Source organism: Nannobrachium achirus (assembly GCF_963921795.1).
Source record: "Nannobrachium achirus genome assembly, chromosome: 4".
Taxonomy (NCBI): Eukaryota; Metazoa; Chordata; class Actinopteri; order Myctophiformes; family Myctophidae; genus Nannobrachium; species Nannobrachium achirus.
In genome coordinates, this window is record NC_137813.1 from 68028948 (window position 1) to 68056816 (window position 27869).

At 40.9% G+C, this 27869-nt stretch overlaps 1 protein-coding gene across 1 annotated transcript; it reads right to left on the reverse strand.

The window, feature by feature from the left end:
- Positions 1–6918: 6918 nt before the first annotated feature.
- Positions 6919–21439, reverse strand: LOC308283156 (uncharacterized protein; the record flags this gene model as incomplete). Its single annotated transcript, XM_080723538.1, has 5 exons — positions 21339–21439; positions 20157–20194; positions 14954–15063; positions 13490–13657; positions 6919–6943 (listed from the first exon to the last, which is right to left on the reverse strand). The coding sequence occupies exons 2-5, from the start codon at positions 20175–20177 to the stop codon at positions 6919–6921; spliced, it is 324 nt and encodes a 107-aa protein (XP_080579664.1). The 5' UTR covers positions 20178–20194; positions 21339–21439.
- Between the last annotated feature and the right edge of the window lie 6430 nt (positions 21440–27869).

Below are 27869 nucleotides of genomic sequence, written 5' to 3' on the forward strand. Positions count from 1 at the left end.
GTGAACCCGGACATTTTGAGTACCCTAAAGTTTTATGTTAGAAATGTTGAGTATGGGTCCCCAGCAGTTAAAAACTGCTGGATGCTAACTTGTATATGTTGGGCAATTTTCATAATTAGCATAATTAGCTTTAATTAGCATAATCACCTATAATAATGAAAAATATGTCAAAGACTGATTGGCCGATTTGAACAATATTGGAGTGGTTTTGGGGGTTATTGAGGATGCTGAATCCATTTCTCACATTTTCTAAATTCAAAATGGCCGTTTTAAACCGGAAATGGCCATATACCAACTTAAATTGGGATGATTTTGATACTTTTTTTGTTGATTTTCCAAATGATGAAGTGACTATTTTTGACAGGCTATTGTGGCAGTCATTGTTCTAATAATTTGTGTGGATTGTCTATATTTTGCTTTTGAAATGCAGATAATCTATAAGCATATAAATAACCACATTTATAATTTAATTCATAATCAAAATCAACAAAAAAGTAACAAAATCATCCCAATTTAAGTTGGTATAATTATGGCCATTTCCGGTTTAAAACGTCCGTTTTGAATTTAGAAAATGTCAGAAATGGATTCAGCATCCTCAATAACCCCCAAAACCACTCCAATATTGTTCAAATCGTCCAATCGGTTTTTGACATATTTGCCATTATTATAGGTGATTATGCTAATTGAATCTAATTAGGCCTATGCTAATTATGAAAATTGCCCAACATATGCAAGTTAGCATCCGGCAGTTTCTAACTGCTGGGGACCCATACTCAACATTTCTAACGTAAAACTTTAGGGTACTCAAAATGTCCGGGTTCACAATGGGGCTCTATGGGCTGGCTACTGGACTAAATCTACAAGCTCACAGCAAAACAGCATGTCCTGACTCATGCATGCGACGTATTGTGAGCTTGTAGATCTGCTACTTTTACTTTAGCTATCTGTCACTTTAACACAGCATACATTATAATTTTTTAGGCATAACACTATAGTTGATAATGCTCATATCCTCATCTGATCTTTGATTGAAATATCAACAAATTCACGTTCAGTGGAGCCAGTCGGGCGTCAATGACAGCGTCCGACGCCGGCACAACGCCGTCTTTTTGGTGGAGCCCTAGCCTCACAGAGATATACATGTAAGCTGGATTTAGTCACTATTATATGTACGGACAGATTGATGAATCGGGGCCATTGTTTAAGAGAATAATGTCAGAAATACTGTACAACTACATGTTCTGGGGAGAGTAAAACTATAATTCAATGTTAAATGTAAAGAAGTCTTACTTTGTTCATCAATTGGAGAACTAGTTTGAGATGTCTCATCACTGTCCATTGCTGTATCATCCTCTTTTGTTGTTGTCTCCTTCTTAACTATACTCTGTGTTCTTAGAAAGAGTCACAGAACAAACAAACAAACAAACAAAGAAACAAGCAAACAAACAAAGGACAATATTTAATTTCATTTCACATGCTTTTAAACAGTTATGCATTCTAAAGAGCAATACTTATAAAATGGAAAAAATTATAATTATTTTGGAAAATTATGTCTAAAAGCCCCTTTTCGACTGCAGCTTTAGCACCACACTACACAACACTACACCGCACCACACCATATAAAAAATATCAACATTTTCCATTACACAAAAGTACCCCTATCGGTAAGAAACAAATTGACCCTTTTAACTGTGATTATAATACAACATTGTATTAGAACTGTCCTAATTATAATACTATATAATTAATTGTGCCTGCCATGCAATGGCAAAACACTTATTGTAATCCGCCATACTTAAGTAAGTAAGTAAGTATACGGTAATAATCACTTCACAAAATTTCGGCCACCTCCGCAATATATATATCAAAACGTGCGGCTCGACCGGGAATGAAAACTGAAAAACTACGCCCAAAAACCCCATTGACTTTGAATGGGGGACTCTGGCATACTTTTGCCTAGCAACGTGATTTAAACTTTAAAACGCTCACACGACTTTGGACTTTTTCCGGCCAATAGGAACGAGTTGTAATTGTTTAAGCCCCGCCCCCTCTGTATTCCTATTGGCTGAGCTTTAAACAGCCATAATTCCAGTTCACAGCATGGTACCGTCTTGAAACTTGGTGTCTGGATTTAAATGGCCATTAGGGATGTATTACTTAAGCCACGCCCCCTCTTAAACCCCGCCCCTATCTTCCTATTGGCTGAGCTTTAAACAGGTATAACTCCAGTTTGCAGCATGGTAGGGTCTTGAAACTTGGCGTGAGTACTTAGATGGCCAATAGGGACGAGCTGTAATGATAAGACCCGCCATCTCTGTCTACCTATTGTCTGAGCTTTAAACATCCATAACTCCACTTCCCAACACGTTACTGGTCTCAAACTCGGTGGATGGTCCCACAGTCCCAACAGCTAACTGCTAATGCTAACCGCTACTTCTGTTAATGCTAAGCTAAAAATGCTAACGCTAACAAATGCTAATGCTAATACATGCTAATGCTAAAAATGCTAATGCTAACCAATGCTAATACTAACACATGCTAATGTTAAAAATGCTAATGCAATGCTAAAAAAAATGCAAATGTCCCCATAAGGTGTGTAACTCTGAGAGTGTACAAATGGAAACAAATGGACCTGCAAGCGTCCATTTGCTTCCATTTATTGATTAAATTTGGTATAGAGTTATGGGGGTCCTTGAAATGAAAGCACCACTGTACAATAAATCAAACAGAGCCTTTAAGGACCTACACCATGAATTTTCACTTTTTTGGGGTCCCACTGGCACCTTCTATCCTCACAAAGTCCTATTTCTGTACATTGTGTCTTTCTCTGGTTTTGGGAAGACAGAGATGAAAAGCTTTCCACGGGTTCTCAGAACAGTGCTGTTCTGAGAGTTGATCCGTGTGACGTCACACGGATTCCCGTTTTTTTTTCAGAGTCAAAAAAAAAGAAAAAAAAAAAAAAGAAAAAAAAAATTCAAAAAAATTTTTTTTCAATTTTTTTTTTTTTCAAAACTTTTTTTCAAATTTTTTTTTCAAAAAACTTTTTTTTTCAAAAAACTTTTTTTTTCAAAAACTTTTTTTTCAAAAAACTTTTTTTTCAAAAAACTTATTTTTTTTCAAAAAACTTATTTTTTTTCTGGAAAACCCCACTAGATGCGCCCCTGAGCAAACAGAGGCCGTTTTGGTATTGCAGCTGGAGAGCCTCATTATAGTAGAGCTAGAACAAACAAAAAGAATGGTCAGAGTGTTTGTTGAGGGTTAAAACCTGTCTAAGACTCAATTTTGAGCATATATTTATACAAAAAATATAGTTTTAAAAGCATGGTGTAGGCCCTTTAATCAGTAACACCTGTGAAGGAAGTTAAAGACACCCGGAAGTAGAACAAAATGGTGTATGTGCATATAGCCTATTGGAAATATAGGCCAATATCTTGTGCAAGTTGCCAGCAGGACAGGGAACTCAATTCTAAAAACTTTATTCCAAACGGTCATTGACAACTGTGTCAGTGTTTCTTGTTTTTTAGTTTGTTTGTTTTCATAATAATCACATTGCAATAATTCATCCAGGCTACGGAATAAAGATCTTCCAGAGATTGCCAGTATATATATATATATATATATAGTAGCGATGTGTGCCCCAAGGGAGCGGACCTTCCAATTGGCCAAAGGGGGGGCGCTATACAAAGCGTTTGATAATTCAAACTTTAAATGGGCATAAGTCATGCCTTGTTTGGCTAGCTTGAAGACATGCAACTCGCCTACACGCATGCCTTGACTCAAGAGGAACACATTTGTGTCTTTGTCAAGTTAGCTCCGCCCTTAGATTTTTGGCCATTTTGAGCAATTTTATCCTGGAATTTTCGCGCCAGTTGCACGGGAGCGCTTTGCTGTTTCTATGTGTCATCTTTTCGACACCCAAACCTAACCCTACCATAACCTCCGTGGGGTGAGTCGCTAACCCTCCCAAAGTGCCTTTGTCGAAATGACGGTCGTTCGAAAGAGCGAGATTTCCCCCACGTGCACTGAACCTTTTTTACATGAACTTTGGACCAAATATCTAAAGATCTGTCTGATCAGTTTTTTTTTATTGAAAAAAATCTTTTTTAATAATTCAATGAATATCGCAGCTTCATGCAAATGATTCTTCTGCCTCTAAAACATACATGCAAAGTCACATTTTCATGATAAAATACTGTAGAGGGTTAGTCCAAATATCACTGAAACCAATCTTACCCCAATAGGCTATATGCATATACGCCATTTTGTTCTACTTCCGGGTGTCTTTCGACTTCCTTCACAGGTGTTACCGATGATACTAATGAAGGGTCTGTTCCATTTTGGACTGGAACACTCTGGAACACTCTGCTACACCAGTGGGTCTCAAAGTGTCCTTGAGTGGGTTCCAAATGTCCCCATACAGGTGTGTAACTCTGAGAGTGCACAAATAGGTTTTTTATAAACCTTTTTTATTATTTTATTTTTCTTTACAGATTATACTGTTTTTCTAGATAGATATTCATTTGCATTTGTTATATTGCTGTTGATGTACTGACATTTGTTTATTATTGTGATATTTGATCTGCTTTGGACTACTGTAAACTGTAAACTGTAAATGGACCAGGTCCATTTGCTTCCATTTGTTGATTCCATTTGTACAGTTATGGGGGTCCTTGAAATTAAAGAACCACTGTACAATAAATCAAACAGAGCCTTCATTAGTATCATCAGTAACACCTGTGAAGGAAGTCGAAAGACACCTGGAAGTAGAACAAAATGGCGTATATGCATAGAGCCTATTGGCCAAAGGGGGGCACTATATCATATTGAGCAGTTTGTAAAGCGCTTAAACCCGTTTTTATCCTGGGATTTTTGAGTAATTCGCATGAAACATTCTACACGCAATCTGGACCTTTATCTAACATGCCTATGAAGTGCACATTTTTTTTATAATAATAATAATAATAATAAATATAGTTGCAAGCAGTGATAAAGTGGCCAAAACACCTCAAATCATGAACACAGCCTGCGATGTGCGTGAAATGTTGCACACACTAGGTCAAGGAACAGATGCCACCCTTCTCACATTGGCCTATTATAGCGCCACATGCGGGCCAACTTTTGCATAACAAATTTTTGGAACAAAATGCCTCAAATCACTTATGCAGTGTCCGATTGCCGTGAAAGGCCCAAGAACACGTGGCACACTTTTCACATTGGCCTAATATAGTGCCACCAGGAGGCCAAACAAAACCTACCTGACCTGCCGGAGATCTGTTATCGGAAGAACACTGCTTCTAGTTTTTCTTTGATTTCTTTTCCCACTTTTCTTGCTTTTCCTGCACGCACGCACGCACGCACGCACGCACGCACGCACGCACACACACACACACACACACACACACACACACACACACACACACACACACACACACACAAATAATTGAAGGGGGAACTGATGGCCTTAAGATTAACCAACCATATTGTGATGTGATGCACATGTATCTTGTTGAGGAGGATTCACATACTGTGTGTGTGGAGGTCCAGGCTCATTGCTGAAGTTAAGAGGTGTATCTTTAGACCAGTCACTCTTCATAGACAAACAGCTGGGTGTTGGAGAGTCTGGTCTGTGGATGTGTTGTTGCTGTTTGTCAGTTCTCTCCTCCTCTCTCTCCATCTTGTGGTCTTTATTAAACCTGACAGGGTAACAGTCAAATAGTACAAGGCCAATATCTTGTGCAAGTTGCCAGCAGGACAGGGAACTCAATTCTAAAAACGTTATTCCAAACGGTCATTGACAACTGTGTCAGTGTTTCTTGTTTTATAGTTTGTTTTCATAATAATCACATTGCAATAATTCATCCAGGCTACGGTATAAAGCTCTTCCAGAGATTGCCAATAGCGATGCGTGCCCCAAGGGACCGGACCTTCCAATTGGCCAAAGGGGGGCGCTCTACAAAGCGTTTGATAATTCAAACTTTAAATGGGCATAAGTCATGCCTCGTTTGGCTAGTTTGAAGACATGCAACTTGCTTACACGCATGCCTTGACTCAAGAGGAACACATCTGTGTCTTTGTCAAGTAAGCTCCGCCCTTAGATTTTCTGCCATTTTGAGCAGTTTGTGAAACCCTTAAACCCATTTTATCCTGGGATTTTCGCGCCACTTGCACGGGAGCGCTTCGCTGTTTCTATGTGTCATCTTTTCGACACCCAAACCTAAGCCTACCCTAACCCTAACCTCCGTGGGGTGAGTCGCTAACCCTCCCAAAGCGCCTTTGTCGAAATGACGGTCGTTCGAAAGAGCGAGATTTCCCCCACGTGCACTGAACCTTTTTTACATGAACTTTGGACCAAATAACTAAAGATCTGTCTGATCTTTTTTTTTTTATTGAAAAAATATTCTTTTGATACCACAGGTTTTTTAGGACCCTTATGATGTCTAGTTATGATTTCTGCTTGTTGCCGTGGTCAACTAATGTCCCATGAGGTTCATTTTTGGGTCCATGCTCAAGCTCCCTCAGCCCTATGTTCCCTCAGCCTTATGTTCCCTCAGCCTTATGTTCCCTCAGCCCTATGTTCCCTCAGCCCTATGTTCCCTCATCCCAAAATAGGACCCTATGTTCCCTCAGCCCTATGTTCCCTCAGACCAAAAATCTCAGTCCCCCATGGCATTGTTTCCTACGTCTCATTGTTCTGACGCCCCATTTGTCCGATGCTGGTGAATGCTAACCTGGTGAATGTTAACCTGAAGAATGCTAACCTGATGACACTGGTGAATGCTAACCTGGTTAATGTTAACCTGAAGAATGCTAACCTGATGACACTGGTGAATGCTAACCTGGTTAATGTTAACCTGGTGAATGATAACCCTAAAGAGATGTCAGACTTATGGGCAGTCCCCTAATAGGCCCTATGTTCCCTCAGCCCACACATTTTTCTTTACACCTGTGTTGATGGTAACCACAACATCAAATTATACGCACTGTTGAATGTTCTGGGGATACTTACACGTGTACATCATGTTGCAAGGGATTATCCGTTTTGGTTAGAATTCTGATTAAAATAACTTTGTATTTAACACAGAAAGAAGGCTAATAGCGACCGTCAGGTCGCAATTACTATCAAAACCTCCACTGGCTATCTGTTAGTCCGTCAGTCCGTCCGTCAGTCTGTCCGTCACACGTCACGTCACACTTTTGCCCTACTCATATCTCCGCCATCGTTGCCCCTATCCATGCCAAACTTTGCACACACACTCCTTGGCAGCCAAACCACAACTTCCACCCCTGAGCTCCAGGGACCCCCAGGGACCCCCTGCCGCCGCCGCCAAAAAGTAAAAAAATTACCAAATAACCACCCCAACGGGGCTGCTCACGGGGAATTCCCGGGGACCACCAACTCCTGGTGCTACAGAACGGATGCAAAAGTGGTTGCAAAAGTGGTTCCTAGTGGAGGACCCCCGCCACTGCAGCGCACATAAAATGCCGTAACACGGCCTACGAGCGACCGGGACCCCCGCGTCTGCACACTCCTTGACTGCCAAACCACTACCTCCACCCCTCAATTCTATATAATAAATTCAAATAATAAAGGATAACATAAATTAAAAGTTCACATATGGGTATTCCCAGATGATGCCCTGTTAGGGGAACCACACCAACAGAATCCATATATGGCCAAGACTGGTGGCCAAGACAGATGGCGCGACCTTGCCCAGTAAGACGCCCTTAATGGGACATCGGAACAATGAGATGTCGGACCAATGCCATGGCACCGTCTATTTTGGGCTGAGGGAACATAGGGCTGAGGGAACATAGGGTCTATTTTTGGGTTGAGGGAACATAGGGCTGAGGGAACATAGGGTCTATTTTGGAATTGAGGGAACATAGGGCTGGGGGAAACATAGGGTTGAGGGAACATAGGGTATAATAAATTGTTAGGGAGTGAGGGAACATAGGGCTGAGGGAACATAGGGCTGAGGGAACATAGGGCTGAGGGAACATAGGGCTGAGGGAGCTTGAGCATGACCCCTCATTTTTAACCTTTTCTCACAACTATCCCCAATCTCAACCATACAATGGACATAACAAAATGCCTTAACTCTTGAAGTAAACAACCTACAGGGACAAAATGAACACTCTTTTATATATGATTTTGACACAAGGACTTCATTTCCGGCATCATTTTTAACATTAAAGCACATCTTGACCCTATTTCAGGACAGAAACAGCGAAAAACAACCAGAAATGTTCAAAACACATCTATATATCACTGATTCTTGAGAGTCGGGACAAAACATGTCCCACATAGAAAAGTCTTATTTATATCAAAAATACATTAATTAATAATAATTGACATACTCAGAAAGTTAGATCTAGAGGAATTCTGAATACTGATGTTATGTTTTGGCATAGATCATTATTTTTTGGGGGGATATTTGTTTGAATGTATGACCAGTGGTTAGACCGCCCATGTTATTTCTCTTGTCCTCAGCATAGGGTCACAGTATTCACCAGCCCCCCAAAAATGTAAAAACCTCTATAATTGTGAAAACATTTTTATCAAATCAAAGATAAGGGTTATATATATACAAAACAATGCATGCCATGAAAATCCGAAAATATTTTCCATGGAAATGCTCCTATCAAAGTTGTGTCCTCTGTTTCTGTCAACTCTGTGTATTCTTTTCATAAACCGCATTAAATCAGACAATAGCATGGTCAGCAATATTCCTGAGGACCCCTTTTCATTCACCTGGATCTAGCAAATACAGCAACACCACACATGTTTAGGTAAGTTAAACATTTTTTGATATTTTAGACGAACATTGTAAATTTTCCCATGGTCACAGCTGGAGTATGTCAACTCCGTGTATCTGTTATGATACATTTTATAAACCATAGTGGATTTAATGAAAGTATTTCAGTGAGATCATGGAGACAGCTAGCATTAGCCAAAAAACTAGCTGGCTAGCTGCTGTGTTTTTTCTGCAGAGGGAACAAACGGGGTCATGCTCAAGCTCCCTCAGCCCTATGTTCCCTCAGCCCTATGTTCCCTCAGCCCTGTGTTCCCTCAGCCCTATGTTCCCTCAATCCCTAACAATTTATTAGACCCTATGTTCCCTCAACCCTATATTTCCCCCAGCCCTATGTTCCCTCAATTCCAAAATAGACCCTATGTTCCCTCAGCCCTATGTTCCCTCAGCCCCAAAATAGACCCTATGTTCCCTCAGCCCTATGTTCCCTCAGCCAAAAATAGACGGTGCCATGGCATTGGTCCGACGTCTCATTGTTCCGACGTCCCATTTTTGCACTTTTTGGCGGCGGCGGCAGGGGGTCCTGGTTGTGGTTTGGCAGCCAAGGAGTGTGTGTACAAAGTTTGGCATGGATAGGGACAACGATGGCGTAGATATGAATAGGGCAAAAGTGTGACGTGACGTGTGACGGACAGACTGACTGACTGACGGACTGACGGACTGATGGACTGACGGACTGACTGACTGACTGACTGACTGACTAACAGACAGCGGGTGGAGGTTTTGATAGTAACTGCGACCTGATGGTCGCTATTAGCATACTTTTTGTGTTAAATACAAAGTTATTTTAATCAGTTCTAACCAAAACGGATAATCCCTTGCAACATGATGTACATGTGTAAGTACCTCCAGAACATGTGCTTTCAACAGTGCACGTATACTTTGATGTTGTGGTTACCATCAACACAGGTGTAAAGAAAAATGTGTGGGCTGAGGGAACATAGGGCCTATTAGGGGACTGCCCATAAGTCTGATGCAGGGTTAGGTTTAGGCATAGTTTTACTGAGGTTAGGGTTATCATTCACCAGGTTAACATTCACCAGGTTAGCATTCACCAGTGTTGTCAGGTTAGCATTCACCAGGTTAGCATTCACCAGTGTTGTCAGGTTAGCATTCACCAGGTTAGCATTCACCAGTGTCGTCAGGTTAGCATTCTCCAGGTTAGATTCACCAACATCGGCAGGTCAGCATTCACCAGGTTAGCATTCGCCAGCATTCAAAAGGTTAGCATTCACCAGCGTCGGCAGGTCAGCATTCACCAGGTTAGTATTCACCAGGTTAGCATTCACCAGCGTCGGCAGGTCAGCATTCACCAGGTTAGTATTCACCAGGTTAGCATTCAACAGTGTCGGCAGGTTAGCATTCACCAGCATCGGACGAATGGGGCGTCAGAACAATGAGATGTCGGACCAATGCCATGGGGGACTGCCCATAAGTCCCGGCTGAGGGGACATATAGGGTCTATTTTTGGTCTGAGGGAACATAGGGCTGAGGGAACATAGGGTCCTATTTTGGGATGAGGGAATATAGGGCTGAGGGAACATAGGGCTGAAGGAATATAAGGCTGAGGGAACATGGGGCTGAGGGAACATGGGGCTGAGGGAACATAGGGCTGAGGGAACATAGGGCTGAGGGAGCTTGAGCATGGACCCGGAACAAACATGCCATTTTGTCAACTCCGTCAGCGTCAACTCCGTCATTTTTTATGGCTGACGGAGTTGTCATGTAAACTGACGGAGTTGACAAATCCACCAATAACCTCATAATGTGCTAATATTATACTATTTTCAAACATATTAAAGGAGTACAATGTTATTGTAGGGTTTTATCTGCATATTAACATGCATAAAACATTATTTTACAATATAATTATGATTCGTAGAGCATGGACAGGCTTTGGTCTGCTGACTTAATCTGCCCATTATTAACTCTCCAGCACATGTGTTAAATATCACTTGTCCACATGATTGATTGATTGATTGATTGACGTAAAATCTTAAAGGTGCAGTGTATACTATTGAACTGATCTAACCCTACTGTTACCCTAATGTAACCCTAAACGCCACTGTAACCCCCGCTGTAACCCCACTGTAACCCCACTGTAACTCCACTGTAACCCCACTATAACCCCCCTGTAACCCCACTATAACTCTACTGTAACCCCACTACAACCCCACTGTAACCTCACTGTAACCCCACTGTAACCTCACTGTAACCTCACTGTAACCCTACAGTAACCTCACTGTAACCCCACTGTAACTCCACTGTAACCCCACTGTAACTCCACTGTAACCCCACTGTAACCCCACTATAACCCCACTGTAACTCCACTGTAACCCCACTGTAACCTCACTATAACCCCACTGTAACCCCACTGTAACCCTACTGTAACCTCACTGTAACCCCACTGTAACTCCACTGTAACCCCACTGTAACCCTACTGTAACCCCACTATAACCCCACTGTAACTCCACTGTAACCCCACTGTAACCCTACTGTAACCTCACTGTAACCCTACTGTAACCTCACTGTAACCCCACTGTAACTCCACTGTAACCCCACTGTAACCCTACTGTAACCCCACTATAACCCTACGGTAACCCCACTGTAACCCCACTGTAACTGTGCTGTAACACCACTGTAACCCCATGGTAACCCCACTATAACCCTACGGTAACCCCACTGTAACCCCACTGTAACTGTGCTGTAACCCCACTGTAACCCCACTATAACCCCACGGTAACCCCACTATAACCCTACGGTAACCCCACTGTAACTGTGCTGTAACACCACTGTAACCCCCGCTGTAACCCTAATGTAACCCCACTTTAACCCTACTGTAACCCCACTGTAACCCTAATGTAACCCCACTGTAACCCTAATGTAACCCCACTTTAACCCTAATGTAACCCCACTTTAACCCTACTGTAACCCCACTGTAACCCCACTAACCCAACTGTATCCCTACTGTAACCCCACTAACCCTACTGTAACACCACTGTAACCCCACTGTAACCCTACTGTAACCCCACTAACCCAACTGTAACCCTACTGTAACCCTACTGTAACCCCACTAACCCAACTGTAACCCTACTGTAACCCCACTAACCCTACTCTAACACCACTGTAACCCTACTGTAACACCACTGTAACCCCACTGTAACCCTACTGTAACCCCACTGGAACCCTACTGCAACCTTACTGGAACCCTAATCCTACTGTAACCCCAATCCTAACCCTGACCCTAAACCTAACCCTACTGTAACCCTAAACCCACAGAACCACAGAAGAAGATGGAGAAGAATAGAGGGCTTCTGTTTTTTATTTATCTGTTTGTTTATTCATTTATGTACTTATTTCTTTTTTTGAAACAGTGCTATTTGTAATAGTTTAAAATGGTGAACTGTTTGTTTATTACAGTTGAATATGTTCATTATAAGACAAGGAATTATTTCTGTATATCATATCTATTGTCACCTTCACCTGCCTAAAAGGTCATTAATTAGAAATTCATATACAATATTTTCATTGTAAACGGTGCATTTTGTAGTAGTTTAAAATGGCTTATTTAATGTTTGTTTATTACAGTTGAGCATAAAATATGTTCAGTACAAGACAACAAGTTGTTATTTCTTAATATATTTTCACCTTCACCTGTTTAAAAAAATATTTGTCATTAATTTGAAATATAATACAATTTTGTCAACTCCGTCACTTTCCTGTCAACTCCGTCATTTGTATGTTTTTGTTATTTTATAGCGAAAAAACTAATTATTTCTTCAGTTTATTGTTATTTCTTAATATATTTTTCACCTTCACCTGTTTAAAAAAATATTTGTTCATTAATTTGAAATATAATACAATTTTGTCAACTCCGTCACTTTCCCGTCAACTCCGTCATTTGTATGTTTTTGTTATTTTATAGCGAAAAAACTAATTATTTCTTCAGTTTTTTGTTATTTCTTAATATATTTTCACCTTCACCTGTTTAAAAAAATATTTGTTCATTAATTTGAAATATAATACAATTTTGTCAACTCCGTCACTTTCCCGTCAACTCCGTCATTTGTATGTTTTTGTTATTTTATAGCGAAAAAAATAATTATTTCTTCAGTTTTTGTTGTTTAAGTAATAAAGGATCATCAGATCTACATCATCTTGTGTCTTATTTGCTTAGAGAATTCCTTTCTATAATGGCAAAATAAAAGATAAAGTTTGAATATGCAAATCTTTTGAAATCTGTGTATTCAAAACAGTGTGAAATTAAGTCTGAAGTTTATATATATTTTTTCTTTGCATATCAGAGTAACTAAACACTATTACAACATATATCAGGAACATAAGAATCTTGTTGGGCTAGAATAATTATACATTTTATAGTTTATATTGTGTCTGACGGAGTTGCCACAAATCAAGTGTTTAAGGTAAACATGTGAATTTGTTAAAAAGGTTTTTTAACCTACAGCCTGCACCTTTACATGGTTAAATAGCTCAGATCTTTATCTTTGTGAATATATAACTTTCATCAACATAGTGGGAATTTTCAAAAAAAGTTTTTCAGAAAGTGTTTTATCCCGACTCTCAAGAATCAGTGATTTCTCTATGTACAAATACATTAACGTGTATTCTTATTGTGATGTGATGCACATGTATCTTGTTGAGGAGGATTCACATACTGTGTGTGTGGAGGTCCAGGCTCATTACTGAAGTTAAGAGGTGTATCTTTAGACCAGTCACTCTTCATAGACAAACAGCTAGGTGTTGGAGAGTCTGGTCTGCGGATGTGTTGTTGCTGTTTGTCAGTTCTCTCCTCCTCTCTCTCCATCTTGTGGTCTTTATTAAACCTGACAGGGTAACAGTCAAATAGTACAAGGCCAATATCTTGTGCAAGTTGCCAGCAGGACAGGGAACTCAATTCTAAAAACGTTATTCCAAACGGTCATTGACAACTGTGTCAGTGTTTCTTGTTTTATAGTTTGTTTTCATAATAATCACATTGCAATAATTCATCCAGGCTACGGTATAAAGCTCTTCCAGAGATTGCCAATATATATATATATATATATATATATATATATATATATATATATATATATCAGTAGCGATGCGTGCCTCAAGGGACCGGACCTTCCAATTGGCCAAAGGGGGGCGCTCTACAAAGCGTTTGATAATTCAAACTTTAAATGGGCATAAGTCATGCCTCGCTTGGCTAGCTTGAAGACATGCAACTTGCTTACACGCATGCCTTGACTCAAGAGGAGCACATCTGTGTCTTTGTCAAGTAAGCTCCGCCCTTAGATTTTCTGCCATTTTGAGCAGTTTGTGAGTGTAGTAGCACACTTGGGTCAACGGCAGCAAAGCCTTCCTTAAAAAGTCGGGATGGTATGGGATCAGTTAAGCAATTTGTGGGCCTCAGATGCATGACCAGGTCGGTGAGTGTGGATAAGGATACCGGTTCAAACTGTCTGTGGGAATATCAGGGCGCGGTCTGTGGTTCTATGGGGTTGTCTGTGGTTCTATGGGTTTGTCGCTCTGACATCATGCTCTGATGTCACTTTGATGACATAGGAAACACTCTTAACAGAATGGGTTTGCCACTCTGACATCATGCTCTGGCTTGATGTCCCTTTTATGCCCATATATGGAGATTGCTGATGTCATCACGAGTCACACTTGCATCACACTCTGGCTTGAAGTCCCTTTTATGCTCATACTGTATATATGGAGATCGCTGATGTCATCACGAGTCACACTTTTAAATGAATCACATCCTTGTCCGTTTTATGCCCATATATGGAGATCCCTGTCCCGATGTCATCAATATTAATGCCCATATTTGGTAATGCCCATATATGGACATGTTCTGACATCACATTGTTGACTATCATGCAGGGGTATCCATATATGGGTAACTGGTCCCATATAGATCACTGGCCAGTATAATATAAGTACAAGTTAATAATATATATATATATATATATATATATATATATATATATACATACTGTATGTGTGTGTGTGTGTGTGTGTGTGTGTGTGTGTGTGTGTGTGTGTGTGTGTGTGTGTGTGCGCGCATGTGCGCGTGTGCGTGCATGCGCGTGTGTGAATGCGTGTGTGTGTGTAAAGGAGGACTGACATACTTTGTGTCTGGAAGTCCGTAAGTAAGACTCTCTTTAGGTAGATCATTGTCAGGATGTTCTCCATTAGACTGGTCACTCTCCCCAGACACACTCATCTTTTCATCGTTAACCTGCAAAGGATACAGTCAATAATATAGACTGTGTATCAATCAATATAAAAATGGCTTGCAATACTGCATTTACTCCCGTTCCCTGACACTGAGCTTAACATTAACAAAGTGTAAAAATGGCCAATATGTGTTGTTCTTTGAGCGGTGCAGACCGCTCCTATGCCCTGCTTTCTGTTACAATAATGATGATGTCACTAATGATGACATGAGTTAGTCAGACCAATCAAACACTTCGATTTTGTTGATTTGTCCATGATGTCATAGACACAGAGGCTTCTGATTGGTTTACCCCTGATTTAGAACAGTACGCTCCAATCAAACGCTTACTTGTTCATGATGTCATAGATACAGGCACAGATCAATCAAAGAATGTGTTTAGTCAAAAGAATAGTACGTCATAGACACAGAGGCCTCCGATTGGTTTGCCTGTCTGTTTTTAGTTATACTATTATGTAGCCAGGTGGAAAATAAGGTTCACACAAGTAACCACTAGATGGCGCATCACCCTTTGGGTATTCTCAGGGCATCAGAATTCCTCAGGGGAATTAGTACTAGAAGAAGCAGGAAGTGGAGCGTCTTCCATTTTCTGTCACTGCAAGCTTGTGGCGGAGAGAGTCGCAGCCCCAGCCTGAAGCCTCAAAATTCTAGTATCTGCCCTCATTCCATAGGGATATCCCTTAGGAGTAATGGTTAAGATATTGGACTTTCACGCGGGAGACCTGGGTTCGAAGCCGGGTGGGGAGGTTCGGATCACCTCCATTACATTGGTGCCGTGACCCGGATCCGGGCTTCCCAGTAGGAGGAGGTTAAAGGGGGGTGAGTGTGGCGGAGAGAGTCGCAGCCCCAGCCTGAAGCCTCAAAAGTCTAGTATCTGCCCTATCTGCCGGGTTCGAAGCCGGGTGGGGAGGTTCAGATCACCTCTGTTACACACAATATGTTCTTTCTCCGCACAATGATTAACATAATATGCAATAATATGGTTTTATGGAAGGTAAAAATGTAATGTTTGTAACGGATGGTCATTTTATCCATTGGATGTTGTTTACAGATTGTGTTCAGAAACACATGGTCCAGGGGCAGGTTGCACCACCAGAACGTAAGTTCTGCCCTAAGTTAGGGGGTAAAGTCCTTACTAGAGGCTTAGTAACTACTAGTGCTCATGGCGAGCGCATCCCTGCTCACGGATTGTATCGCTCACGGATTGTATCACAAATTATATTGGCCCCTCATACATTTTGCCCCGTTGTGAAGTAACGCAGGGCAGCGCATATTTGGAAGGGGAAGAGCACCGTTCAAGTTGCTGTTGTGCTGTATGTCTGCCGCGGCTATATGCAGTGGTTGAAAAAGCACTCAAATGAATTAAAAAAGTATCAATCCTGCAATATAGAAATACTCCATTAATAGCAGACACATTGTGAGCTTGTAGATCGGCTATTTTCAAATGGCCGAAATGTATATAGGGCTTAATGTATGTTTTAAACAGATGGGTCGTTTCATTGTTGAATTAATTAAATAGCCAATATAATGCTGTCTGCTACGTTAGTAGTGTAGTTGCTCTACTCCCATAGAGATTGGTTACTTAGTAAGACTAGTGCTGCCCAAAGGCTGGTGTAAATATTTAGTAGTTACTTAGAGATACGTTAGAGTGGTGCAACAGCTTAGCAGTCTTGACTTAGAAGCCATTTACGTTACAACTAGGCTACGTTTGAACTTAGTGTGAGGTGGTGCAACCCCACCCAGAAAACCAGCACTGAGGCCACATTCTCATAATATAATTCGGTTTAGTCGTGCGAATGGGAGGGGTGAAGTTGCTACATTCTTGCATATTTAATTGATACGTTTGCCCTCACACTGCACATTGTCATCCGAAACAAGGAATCGTCCACGTCTGTCCATGGGACATGTATGTATCCAAGCTGCATAATAATGCCCCCTCCATCTCCCTGTGTTTATTAATTCTTCAAGTTCAACTCACAATGTAACCGCAGGACCGCCGCAAAATTGAGGCGCAGGCGTCAGCCTATTTATCTGCGGTCGACGATCGTAAACGGACGATCAAAAAATAAAACCAGCGGCGGCCGGAGGGACTCGCAAAATCTACCAGCAATAAACCAGACAGCAAATACTTTTAATAGCCAGATATGAATATCTACGAAGAGGAGGACATCAACGTCTCTCTCTCTCTATGCTGTTTCATCCTGCAAGTATTGTAAGTCTCTTGCTAGGAGAACTTGTGTTATTGTTTTGTTCAGGAATGTTTCAGATGGGCATTATATTGAATGTTGTAATTTCATTGTGTAGTGCTGAAGGAGGTTGATGACCTGTGTCCCATATTCATCCAATTAAGAACAAAGATTACTTGTTGTGAGTACATTTAGATAATGTTGAGTCATTTGATTTCATACTGATGTACAAAGTAATTACTATGAATTGTATAAGTACTGATTGTGATTTTGTTTGTTTCTTTTGTTTTGTTCATTTATTCTTGTTTAACAGGAGTTGCACTACAGTTATTTTATGCACTTAATACAGAGCCTGTTAATTTTCTAAGATTTGAAAGGCCAAGAACTGAGGACTGTGACAAAGGCCTGTGGTCAAGGACAGTGACCTGTACGAATTATCTAAGACAGACCATTGTGGTATCTTGTGGTTGTTGTTGTTGTTTTTATTTTGTTATCACTGAACCAGATTGGAAACTCTAAATTAATTTTAATATTGCTCTCACCTTCAGAGGGTAGGCCTAATCTGATAATAAATAACCCAAATTGAGCTCTGTGTCCTGTGTCTTCCAATTCACTAGGTCACATATATAAATGGGCATAAGTCATGCCTTGTTTGGTTTGAAGACATGCAACTTGCTTACACGTGTGCCTTGACTCAAGAGGAATAGCTGGGGAGAATCTGGTCAAAAATCATCAATTTCGTTCGATTTTTGATATGGGGTTAGATATGGGTATAAGGTTTTCAAAAAACATCGCAAACAAGTTGGGCTCGCGCCCCCTAGTGGTCTGTTTGCAATGAATCAAATATTCGATACATCAGTATATGGTTGAAACCCCAAATAATTGATAAAAGAGATTTTTCAATGGATTCTGTTACTATTGGATATGATAAACAACATACTAAAAAATCTGGAAAAAAATAACTACCGGAAAGGCACCATTTTCAAGATGGCGTCCATGATGGCTGCCGGGAGCTGAAAATGCCTATAAACTGGGTTTTAATGTGTAAAAATTCATAATAAATCTGCACTTGGTGAAGAGTTTTCGATTTTTGGTATGGTGTTAGGTATGGGTATAAGGTTTTCAAAAACCATCACAAACAAGTTGGGCTCGCCCCCTAGTGGTCTGTTTGCAATGAATCAAATATTCGATACATCAGTATATGGTTGAAACCCCAAATAATTGATAAAAGAGATTTTTCAATGGATTCTGTTACTATTGGATATGATAAACAACATACTAAAAGTTTAGGAAAGAATTACTACCGGAAAGCCATCATTTTCAAGATGGCGTCCACGATGGCTGCCGGGAGCTAAAAATGCCTATTTAATGTGTAAAAATTCATATAAAATATGCACTTGGTAACTAGCTTTTACATTTTGACATGGTGTTAGGTATGGGTATAAGGTTTTCAAAAACTATCGCAAACAAGTTGGGCTCACCCCCTAGTGGTCTACAATATACTGACCTATCTAATATTTGATTCATTGCAAACAGACCACTAGGGGGCGAGCCCAACTTGTTTGCGATGGTTTTTGAAGACCTTATACCCATACCTAACACCATGCCAAAATCTTCAACAAGTGTATATTTTATATGAATTTTTAAACATTAAATAGGCATTTTTAGCTCCCGGCAGCCATCGTGGACGCCATCATGAAAATGATGGCTTTCCGGTAGTTATTTTTTCCTAAACTTTTAGTATGTTGTTTATCATACCCAATGGTAACAGAATCCATTGAAAAATCTCTTTTATCAATTATTTGGGGTTTTAACCATATACTGACAGATCTACTATTGTATTCATTGCAAACAGACCACTAGGGGGCGAGCCCAACTTGTTTGCGATGGTTTTTGAAAACCTTATACCCATACCTAACACCATACCAAAAATCTAAAACTCTGCTCCTCCTCCCCCTCCCTCAACGGCTTGTCCAAAGGGTTTTTGTCGCCGACTGAAAACATAGTCCTGCTTGTCATTCTTAATGAATAAAATGTGTTTGCTTCTGGGGTCACTAAACGTCTCCCCACAGAGTCGGCATATGTCCGTGATGGATTTTGATGGAGTGGTGGGTTCAGCCATGTCTCCAAATAGTTGTAATTCTTACTAGTTAGCCTTCCAAAAAAACAACCTGATTGTAGTTGCCGTTCGGACACATTTTGAGGAGCGGACACAGCACAGGGCTCAGAGAACGCTGCTGCGTCATGATGTCAACACATTCGTTGCGACGCCCCTCTGCACTCTTATTGGTTAGCAAAATTCTACACTTCCTCCAACAGTGATTTTAACACGATCGCCCAGGCTTATTTTTCTTCGGATCGCCAAAATAAGACTGGGTTTCCAAGGCTACCTATGTTGTGATGGCCAAGGATTACAATGATATCATGTACAGCATCATAAACTGTCCAGGTGAATAATTAATGGTCAATTAATTGATGTGAGAAGGAAATCACAGTATTTTATATCTGTTGCATACACAGTCTTTAGCATACATGTTGTGTAGGGGCCAATGTGTGTTTCTAAGGACTAATGACCTTTGTCTAACATGCCTATGAAGTGCACACACACACACACACACACACACACACACACACACACACACACACACACACACACACACACACACACACACACACACACGCACACACACACACACACACACACACACACACACAAAATAACAATAATAATAAATATAGCTGAAAGCAGCCAAAAACGCCTCAAATCATGAACACAGCCTGCGATGTGTGTGAAATTTTGCGCACATTCCCACTAGGTCAAGGAACAGATGCCACCCTTCTCACATTGGCCTGTTATAACTAAACTTAAATAATGCACACAGTCTTATGCCACAAACATATTTATCTTACCATATCCTTGTTCTCAGTCATATCTTCATCAGTGGGACCTATAGATACAGGTTAAACAGTAAGTAAGTAAGTAAGTAAGTAAGTAAGTAAGTGGCCTACCTCCATTTAACTTCATTTAACTTCATTTAAAAATGTAAATAGTGGCATAATATTTAGAGTTGAATGCTGTTCTTTGTTGTGTTTACAGCTTTAGAAAAGCTGATTAAGCTTTTGTGAATATCTTGTAATGTACAGTCTCCTCCTGGAGCTTTTCAATCGAATGGTAATGTTTTATGGGACCAGACCATATATTCTATGTATCCATCTTCATGATTAGTGGCCACATGTGTTCACAGGCACGTTTGAAATATTATATCGCAACACGCAGTGAAATTCTGGAAGGCTGGATGTTTCTTGACGCACGGGTTATATTGTTTTCGTAATACTGTGTATCTCTCTCTCATGTGAAAGGGTGTCCCTGACCCATTATAGCACTTTAGTTTCGGTGCGATCTTGCCGCTGGCTTGACTAGGGAGTCTGGAGCTACACATTTGTATGACTGTGATAGAGAGAGATAATGAGATAATTATCATGGTTACTGGCAAGCCAGCGTTGCTGCAGGAACGAACCGACAGGCGAGTTCCGTAGGCAGGGCTGAAGTGCCGATAATCACGATAAGGCATGACCCTCGAATAAAAAAATGCGATTATACAACAGTTATCCTTAATAAAAACATGTCAACTTCATGTCATTATAATTAATATATTCAATGCTTTTCTTTTTTTTATGCCAGATTTCACTACTATTTCCCTGAACTTTACATGAAAACTGCTTGCGTAGCCGTGTACAAGGCATCGCCTATACAGAAACACTAATAGCGAGCCGGCGGCTATTTTGCAACCCGCACAGCAGATTTTTTTGTTTGATGACACCCGTTCCATAGCGCTCATTATTACCACGGGTAGACAGCTTATTTCAACCAATCAGATTGCTTTGTCGGAACTACCTGTTGTATAATAAATAATAGTTATTTTAACCTTAGCTATCTCTTAAATACTTGCTGTTGTTACATGTTTCATATAATGATAATGAGGTGGAAGATTAATTAGTGTTTGAATCAACATTGAAAGGGTTTTAAAATCTGTTTCTTTTTTATGATAATGATAATAATTTCCCACTAAACGAACACTACTAGCTGCTTACTTATTCCTTCATTTGGGAATATGGTTAGTGCATTGGTAGGCTCTTCAGTTGGGAGTAGGGTTCGTTCATTGGTAGGCTCTTCAGTTGAGAGTAGGGTTGGTTCATTGGTAGGCTCTTCAGTTGGGAGTAGGGTTGGTTCTTTGCTAGGCTCTTCCGTTGGGAGTTCATAAGTAGAGCGATCAATATGAGGAGGAGGGTCTACAGAGTCTGAAGCCACATCTGCTGAGCCTGTCAATTGACAGGAACTGATTGAGTATGAATAGCTTGCTAAATATGTGTTTGCATTGACTAAAAGAACACCACGTAGTAGGATACTGAATAATATATTTAAAGTATATTTATTCAAACAATGATGAAGGTTCAGCCACTTGTATAAAATGCACACTAAATGTATTGACTGACTCAACTTGGTATGGGTTACACACTAAAAATGGCTGGGTTGAAAATAACCAGATCTGGGTTGTATTATAACCCACCCCTGGGTAACTATTGGACCTACCCAACAGTAGTAAATCTTACACAGCAAAATGGGTAGGTCCTTTCTACCCAGCACCGTAGTAAGATATTCTACCACACCCTGGGTAGAATGTTTTACTCACTCTGGGTCAACCACTATTATTTAGTATATATTTTACCCACATGTGGGAAGTATATTTTACTCATCTTAAATGACCATGCTAATATTATTTGACATTTACATAAGATAATTTCAGGGTTTTTTTCTCTCAGATAATTTGTTCCAAGTATAGCAATATCAACATAAAGGTACATAATTGTAAATTATGCAAGAATGTTGAAAAGCTATAATCAGAGTAGTTTAGAGTAGATCAACATAATAACCTCAATTGTATCATGAGTTCTTCTGGCATGGGGAGGGAGCTCAAGCATAAGCTAACAGCCTAGCAGTTACGGTTAGGGTTTTGACTCAAATACTGACAAATGAAATTCTGACATATGACAGTCAGCTTGCCAAGGCAGACACATGGATATGATACATTTAGCATTTTTAGCTACCAAAAGCTTAGAAAATATCCCTGAAAACCTAGAGAAATGCTTTTCCCAGCATGCTTTGCATACCAGGTGACCAACTTAAGTTTAAAACTACCCATACTGCAGCTGGGTAATGTATGAGCTGTACAAAACAACCCATTATACATACAAACACCATTATAATAACCCATAATGGGTAAACCATTTTTTACTCAGATTTTGGGTAGATGAATCTACCCAGCAGTTTTTAGTGTGTACTATTTTTTATGCAATAATATTAATATGATTGCATTATGGGTTTATTACTATGGCCTACTAGTGTAACTACATATAGATAGTACAGCCCGTTCAGGCATTCATGAGATAGCAGCCATTATGTTTTCCTAAAATGTAAACAAAGATGGCTGCCATGTTTGAAAGATGGGGTTGCTATGGGGGTTAAACATGCAATTTCACGATTGCTATCATGCCTACTAAATTTTTGGGGGTCAAAAAAATTGATTTGAATTTGATACATTGAAATAATCTCGGGACTATCGGGCCTGGCATGCAATTTTAATAATAATAACTGGATTTATATAGGAGGATCAGCTGGTATTGTTCTCTCACTGGTTGAAACTGATGCTTCTCGCAGTGCTTATTGCAGCTCAGTCTGCGATAACCTGCCAGATATTCAGGAACGCTTGGGAAGTGAGTGCCGGAATCACGCAATGATCCTGTTGCAGAGGCTTTCACACACACCGAGCAAAACCTCAGCGAGCAAAGCCCGAAAGTGGTCGGCGACAGCATAATCGGAGCAAATATCTTGCAGTGTAAGGCAAATGAGGTGATCTAGGGGAAGGCTTACCTGAACAGGTGTGTTTTGAGAAGTGTTTTAAAAGATGCCAGGAAATCATCTTTTCTGATTGCCACATGTAGGGCATTCCTTATAGCCTAGGTGTGTTTTGGGAACTTCTAGGAGGGCCTCCTCAGAGTATCTCAGGCTACGAGGTGGATTATAGGGAGGCACTAGGTCTGTAATGTACTGGGGGGCCTTACTGGGGGACCTTAAAAGCTAATAAAAGTATAATAAATTATGTATTTCCGACCGAATGGTAATGCATTGTATATTATATGTGTCCATCTTTGTGATTAGTGGTAGAATCATGCTTTCACAGGCACGTTACATACAAAGAGAGAGAGAGAGAGAGAGAGAGAGAGAGAGAGAGAGAGAGAGAGAGAGAGAGAGAGAGAGAATTAATTGTTATCAGTGAGAGGGGATGTTGTAAAATGACTTACCTTCGGGTGCAGACCCAGTGTCTGAAAGCCTCGCAACTAGATCACTGCTGGTGCTATGCTCCTGAACATCCACTGTGATTGCCTGACCTTTCTCCTGTATCTTGACACTAATGGGGGTGCGTGATGATGGGGGTTTCACCAGATTCACCACATCACTATCACTCTCAGACATCTGAGAGAGGGATGAAATGCATTGTAATAAGTTAGGGTGCGTAGAGTTGTTCCGACACACATTACTCCGACGGTGGGTTCATCTAACCCTAACTGCATGCGTAGCCATGTAGTCGGAGTAATGACACGTAATTGTCCATCAGTGAGTCAGTGGGTCAGTAACGCCTCAATGTTTATATCTGACCTGTTGTGACATCACATTGTTGACTCAATGACCATAAGCCAGTTCGCAAATAGCGCCATATTGGATATACCGCAATGCATTTTGGGGATGCGCAAAGATCTCTGGGATGCATTGGGTCCATGCGCACCCAACTCTAGGGGGCGTATCGCAGAGTCTTGTAGGATGACGGACGCAGCGACGCAGATGAGACCAATATTAGTAATTTAACTGTTCCTCAGCTAAGACGGTATTTATTAGACCGTGATATTGTTGTGTTAAATGCATTAAAGAAGGATTTAGTTGCCCATTGCTGTGCAGCATGTCTTTTAAATCTGCAACCTATACACCAAAAACAACATGCTACAGAAATAGGAGGACCAGAGGAGGTCCAAACTACTGGGTCATAGGGACACAATTTGTCTTACCGATCCGATCCTGATACCCTCCGAAACGGCTGGGAGGACATCATGTTATCCACAGTTGTTAAGTGAGCTATAAGTAAGTCTAATAGTCCGTTATTGTCTCTCCAGGTCGGCAGAGGAAGTGTAGCGCCCAGGATTACATTAGGATAATTGACACCGGGTGAAACATGGGTTATAACATTGTGGGATAAAAACAAACAAACAAACAAATAAATAAATAATAAGTCTATTAATAAGAATCATATCAAGTTTGCTGCAATAAATAGGCATATGCCTATATGCCATTGGCCGTTCAAATGTTTAATTGGCCCTTAATTATAAAGACCACCGGCTACTGCCGCCTGGGGAAATGCTGTTATTAGGCTACTTTATAATTTAAGCCCATCATATTATTTGGATAAAGTATTACAACCATTAAAACATCATAATCAAGTGTGTATCGTCACTATCGTGATCGGACACTAGCTGCCTGGCAGCTTGCTACTGCTGCTCATACTCTATGCTGCTGCTGCTCCTCGCAAGCCTCGCATCATAGTAAAATATAAAGACATAATATATAAGAGCTACTGGGCTCACAGCACGTCGCAACGCGGCAGGTTGTGAGATTGTGTGTCTGACATTTAGATATGCAGAAACACTGTTGTACGGCAAAGGCTTCTCCAGTTTATCAGCGCTGTGTACGGGACTCTTGGTTCGCTCAGCGTCGGGGGTTTAGCTTTACTGTTATGACAAACAGAACCGGCCGGCGTGATCTGAAGAACCAAGCCGGACTCAGTTGACGATAATAAAACAGGGATCCAACCTCCTATGGGTCGTGGAATAACTTGGATACGAGCAAGCACAGTGGCTGTCTGATCGTAGCAATGGATTAAGTGCCAAGTGGTGAAAGTTGTGACAAGATTCACGATGCAGGCAAGTTGCTTGCACCATCGGCATCATGGCATAAAATTAACAAAACAAAACATTTTTGCATGTTACGGTTGAATGAGATGTAAAAGCCCAAATCATTAATTGGTAGGTTACTGTACGAACGCATCGCACAAGCAAAAAGTAGCCTAGTTTGGACCTCCTCTGGTCCTCTATTTCTGTAGCATAGAGCATATTGTTTTGGTTAGGTTGCAGACTTACTGGCTTATGTCAGCCTGTTCTGATGTCATCAATATTAAGCCCATATTTGGCAATGCCGAAATATATGGACGGTCCATATGGCCAAGACAGAATTCATTTGCAAATCAAGACTGTTGACTATCATCACCTGGATCTTCATACAGTATATGGCGCTGACCTCTACATCTGATTCCCAGATGATGCCCTGTTAGGGCAACCACACTAATATAATCCCTTTTATGCCCATATCTGGGAATGCCCATACAATAGAATCCCTGTTATGCCCATCAATATATACTAGTAAGACGCCTCAGGGCGAAAAGCTACCTTGTGCCATAGTGATGTCCTGGACATCAGGAATGTAGACATCAGGGATGTATACATCAGGGATCTCCATATATGGGCATAAAAGGGACGTGTTCCCCAGGCATCACAGGGATCTCCATATCTCCATATATGGGCATAAAAGGGATTTGTTCCCCCTGGCATCACAGGAATCTCTCTAACAGGGCATCATTAATATTGATGACATCAGGGAACAAGTATTGGCACCCTTGGATTTGTTTAAAAACACACACACAACACACAATCGTCTAGATTGCACACAGCAATATACTAGGAGGAAGATTTTTTCCCCAAAAAGTTTACAGAAAGAGCTAAAATTAGGTTCTTATGTGGCCCACCCACCAGTTCATTAAGTATGCCTGGTTGTCATGGTGGGTGGTGACCCAGCTGAAGTTAGCCACACCCTGCAGTGCTGGGTGAACGGTAAAAGGGGAGGGGTTGATTCTATGATGTAATTGTATCTGTGTTATTGGACCGGCACTTTTGACCCACAAGGTGGCAGCCTCCAGGAAAAAACACAAACAAAAAGGGAATACATAATTGCTCATAACAACCGCACATGAAAACCAGAAAAAAGTACAGATCTATGGCACCGCCTCTTTAAACTCAACTTGGACTCACCACATGTGATTTCCAGGTGAATAGCCTGCTTGAAATGGACAGTTGAAATGGACAGTTGAAAGGACAACTCCACCCTAAATCACTTCTAGGCTAATTTTCCTATAGTGTCCATGGGGTCTATTAGGCACAAATGCCCCTGTTGTCCAGTTTCCCCAGCAGAACCAAGCAGCCACTCACCGCATAGAGTGGAGCCTATAAGCCTATCGCTTTTACACTATTGTTGCGGTCAAAAGTGATTTTTCTTTTTTATGAATGTGTTACTAGTTGTCATTTTAAACACAGACATGCCATGGTTGTCCCTCACAAGCCCTCACAATCTCATAAATCATGTTTTTGGGTGAGCATTCGTCACAACTGACAATCAAAGTGACTGTACTGGCCAATCACAGGACATCTTTTCCGGAACTTGGCAAAACACATAAAAGCATAACATCTGTTTAGCAGAGGGGGACAACGATGGCATGGATGTGTTTGTAATGACAACTAGTAACACATTCATGATAAATAAGAACACTTTTGACCACATGAAATAGTGTAAAAATGATAAGCTTATAGGCTCCACTTTATGCTATGAGAGCTGCTGGGTTCTGCTGGGGAAACTGGACAACAGGGGGATTCCTGCCTAATAGACCTCATGGACAGTAATTTTGGATCAATATAAGTAGGAAAATGAGCCTAGAAGTGATTTAGGGTGGAGTTGTCCTTTAAGTATGTATGCAAGTTTCTGTGTAGAATGAGCTAGGATTCTGTATTTATTCTAGCGTTATGTTGTGTTCCTCTGCAAACCAAATACTGTATGTTGATGCAAAATATGTCTTTGCTTGCCAAGCTTCTGGTACCGAGCAATACAATACAATACAATACCACTCCACATCCACATTCCCCTGGAACCCCCTCAAGGACCCCTAAGGGTCTGCATATTCTACTTAGAGAACCACTACCCTAGAGGTTGGGTACCGTATTGTTCAAAGTTAAAACAAAGAAATACATTGTTATAAAAATACATTTATAAATCAAGTACATGTTATGTTATGGCCTGCCTACTTCTTGACAATCAAATCACATTCCTCCCAGCACTATGTCCCTCCTTTCTGGACCGTTTCAGTGGGAGATGCATCATCATAAGGAAGTGGAGTGTGTGGAACATTTTCGTTTCAATGGCTGATTTGGGGCACAGAGGTAGACAGACAACCACGGTTGCACTCATTGGAGACTATTGGACTTAATCACAGTTCCCTGGAGAACACAGCGCATTATTTTGACAGGGAGTGGAGGCTTCGGTAGGCTTTACGTAGCCTGCTAGCCCTGGAACTCGTCTGCCCCAAAGCCTCCGCCATGCGAGTAGCCGGAGAGTGTATCATTGAAAATAGCACGCTGACCACCGACAGTGCACACAACATGTTCGCAGCGGCCAGGGAACCGCATGGGTATAAT